Source organism: Octodon degus, unplaced genomic scaffold, assembly GCF_000260255.1.
Source record: "Octodon degus isolate 3935 unplaced genomic scaffold, OctDeg1.0 scaffold00031, whole genome shotgun sequence".
Classification (NCBI taxonomy): Eukaryota; Metazoa; Chordata; class Mammalia; order Rodentia; family Octodontidae; genus Octodon; species Octodon degus.
This window is the reverse complement of record NW_004524607.1, coordinates 364,234-368,038: the sequence shown is the minus strand read 5'-3', so window position 1 is coordinate 368,038 and position 3,805 is coordinate 364,234. Positions and strand designations below refer to the sequence as shown.

Here is a 3,805-nt window from a genome sequence, read left to right as displayed (position 1 = left end):
AAGATTAAATATTTGTTTAAAGATTCATGTTGGTTTTGAGAACTTTCAATCCTGATGTGACTAGAAGCTCACAAAAATAATAGAAATAGTATATAGAGTTCCTGGTGAGTCTGTCATTCAGGGTACCCTTTTAGTAACAATAGCAGCATCATGCCTGGCTTACCTTTTGTACAAACTCATTTCTTGTTAGGCATTATTTGTTCTTGGTAGGTGAACATATCTGTATTTGTTCCATTAAATTTTGTTTTATTTCAGTTTTTATTAGTACATGTTTGCAGTACATAGTAAATATATTCATCATAGGGAATTGATACACACGCATACACTTTGATCCTTTTTCTACTTCCCTTTCCCTTCCCTCCCTCCTCTCTCTCACACCCATAGAGCTCTTTCTCATCCTTTCAAAGAACTAACTCTTTTTTCTTTTTTTCCCAGTACTGGGGATTGAACTCAGTCAGGACCTTGTGGTTGCCAGGCAGGCACTTAAGCCACTGAGCTATCACCAGCCCAGAACCAATTCTTTGATTCATTACTCCCTTCTATTGTTTTTTAGTCTTTCTTTCTTTCTTTCTTTCTTTCTTTCTTTCTTTCTTTCTTTCTTGTCTTTTTGAGACAGGATTTCACTATGTAGTGCAGGCTAGCCTTGAATGACTTTGTCACCTAGGCTGACCTCAAACTTGCAGCAGTTATCCTGCCTCAGCCTCCTGAGTACTGGGATTATAGGCATGAACCACCAGGCCCAGCTTAGTCTCAATTTTATTGACTTTCATTTTGATCTTTATAATATTTTTTCTCCTGTTATCTTCAGATTTGGATTGTTTTTTCTGTCCGGGACCTTGAGATGCAACGTTAAGTTATTTACTGAGATTGCTCTGTTCTTTTAATATGTGCATTTATAGCATTTGTAGCTATAACAGTTCCCTCTTACAACTGCTATCATTGTGACCCACAGATTCTGTTACATTGTACTTCCATTGTAACTTGCTTCTAGGAACATTTTCATTCCAATTTCTTGTGTGATTGATCTATTATTCAATGATGTAATATTTAATCTCCATGTTTTTGTATAGTTTTAGCGTCTTCTTTTGCTGTTGATTTCTGGCTTCATTCCACAGTAGTACGTTGTAGATTCTTTCCATTCTTTTTATTTACTTAAGTATGCTTTATGGCTTACGTTATGCTCTATTTTGGAAAAAGTCCTGGGTGCTGTTGAGAAAAATGTATTCTGTTGTTGGATTAAATACTCTGTAGACATGTTATTCAGTGATGTGGTTTACCTCTGATGTTTATTTTTTGTCTAGTGGACCTGTCTAATTGTTAGAGTGGGGTGTTGAAGTTCCCCCTATGACTGTACTGGTGTCTGTGTATCCTTTTAAGTCCAATAGAATTTTGTTTTATGAAATTGGATATGTCAACATTCAGTGCATAGCTGTGCATAATTATTGTCTCTTGCTGTTGAATTGTTGCTCTTAGCGGGATGCAGTGGCCATCTTCATCTCTTCTGATGTTTTGCCTTGTAGTGTATCTGAAAATTAGCTAGCTACTCCTTGTTTCCAGGTTCCTGTTGAATATAATATCATTTTCCATTCTTTCACTTTCATTGCATTATTTTCCCACTGCTGATTCCTTTAGGTTTTTTCCTATTGTTTAACTACTGTCTCAGTTAGATATATACTTTCATTTTCAACTCTTTGGTACTGGTGGGCTTCCTGTCTCTGACTAGGATTCTCTTAAGTATTTTTCTGCAATGCTGGTTTAGTAGTCATGGATTTCTTTGGGATTTCTCTGTTATGGAAATTTTTTATTTTTCTGTCAATTTTGAAGGATAATTTTACAAAATATGAAAGTGTGGGAAAAAATAAAAAAAAGGAAGTGTGGGCTGGCAGTTGTTTCATGGCTTGAAATTTTCTCTCCACTCTCCACTAGCCTTTACAGTCTGCTGAAAAATCCATTTACCCTGATGGGCTTGTTGTCAGGCCTGACCTGAAAGAGATCTGAGGGACCCTAAATCTCCCTTGTAAACAAGGAAACCATAGGTCACTTCAGGTAAACAAGTAAGGGCAATAAAGACATTTAGGACTAGATCTGGCACCAATTCTATCTCCACATCTGACCTGATTGTCTGCATAGCTTTAACTTCAAACACTGCATCCACTTTGAAATTCCAAGTTCAATCTAAAATTCATATGTAGGGGCTGGAGAGATGGCTCAGTGGTCTAAAGCACCTACTTAGAACAAGCTTGGCAAGGCATCAGGGACCGCGGTTCAATCCCCCAGCACCACATGCCAGCTGGCCCCGCCCCCTGGTGGGCTGAGCGGGCCACACACACACCACACACTCTCTCTCTCTCTCTCTCTCTCTCTCTCTCTCTCTCTCAAATAATAAATAAAATAAAAAATAAAAAATAAAAATAAAATAAAATTCATATGTAGACTGTTTCCCCTCCAGATAGCTTCTGATATCCCTCAAATGTCAGCCTACCTATATGTAGGTGAATAAAATCTGATCTTTCTCACAGCCTTGGTACTCTGGGTGTTGCCTCATGCTTCCACTTACCTAACACTTGCATTTATAGGGTGCTTGTTTTTTCTCTGTACCTTTCAATATTCTCTCCTTTTGTTGACTCTCTGGAATTTTGGTTGTTAAGTATTGTAGTTTAGTTCTTTCTTCTGGTCAAAGCTTTTAGGGTTATATAAGACTCATGTACTTGAATACCAGATTCTTTTCCTAGATTTAGAAATATTTCTTCTATAATTTCAGCGAATAAACTTTTTTTATACCTTTTGAGGTTTTAAAAAATTTCCATAATTCTGAGGGAATTTTTAGTTTACCAGCAGCTATTGGATCCAGCTTGCATGTTATCATTGAATTTATGTTCTGTTACAGATACCTTTTGTATTTCTGACACTCTGTCCTCACATTAGTCAATTCTGCTACTGACATTTTCCACTGAATTTTTTATATTCTCATTTCTGCTTGCTTTCTTTTTATGCTTTCGTTTCTTCCAAAGTGGTCATTCATGTCTTTTATTGTCTTGCTTAACTCAACTAGTTTATTGTTTGCTTCCTCTTAAAGCTTGTCAAACATTTTATTAGTACAATCCTTTATCTGTTCAATAAAATCATTTTGAGCTCTTTAAAAGTTACAGTGGACCCTTGAATTACAACAAGCTTGGTGTATAAACAATTTGGGTTATGAATGGAATTTTATTTTTTTATTTTTTTAAACAATACAAAATAGGCCGGCGAAATAGCTCAGTGGTCTACGGCGCCTGCTTAGGCAAGCTTAGGCAAAAGCGCAGGGACCACGGTTCGATCCCCGGCACCACATGCCACACTAGCCCTACCCCCAGGGTGGGCTGAGCTGGCCACACACACAAAAAAAAGAATACAAAATAGTGATTTAAAAAAACCCACAAAACAGTATTAGAAACAATACAAAATTTCACTAAGCAAAGTAATAGGCGGGCCGGCCACATAGCTCAGCGGACTGGTGCAGGGGCCAATCTTCGGGCCTGCCATGCCAGTCCCACACTCAGGGCTCGCTGAGACAGCAATTGAGTCTGGGCTTAGTGGCGCATGCCTGTAATCCCAGCTCTTGGGAGAATGTAAACAGGCAGATCACAAGTCTCATCTAGTGAGACCCTGAACATCCTGTAGATCCTTCCCTTAAAAAAAATAAAAAAAAATAAAAAATAAAAAATAAAAAAAAGAAAAAGAAAAAAACTTAAGCATTAACTGCTCCTTTCAAAAGACCAGCAGAAAATGGCAATACAATCATCCAAACTATTCTGCATATGAACCT

The 3,805-nt window shown here is 37.5% G+C and overlaps 1 protein-coding gene across 1 annotated transcript in view; it reads left to right on the top strand.

Annotated features, from left to right (window-relative positions):
- Nucleotides 1–241: 241 nt before the first annotated feature.
- The window catches only part of LOC101568932 (coiled-coil domain-containing protein 152-like), a gene marked incomplete at its 5' end in the record, with an annotated part of 4,438 nt that continues 874 nt past the window's right edge, over nucleotides 242–3,805 (top strand). Inside the window, one exon of the mRNA XM_012514371.2 lies at nucleotides 242–252. Within this exon, the coding sequence (XP_012369825.2) occupies nucleotides 242–252 (11 nt within the window). The remainder of the gene's footprint in view (nucleotides 253–3,805) is intronic.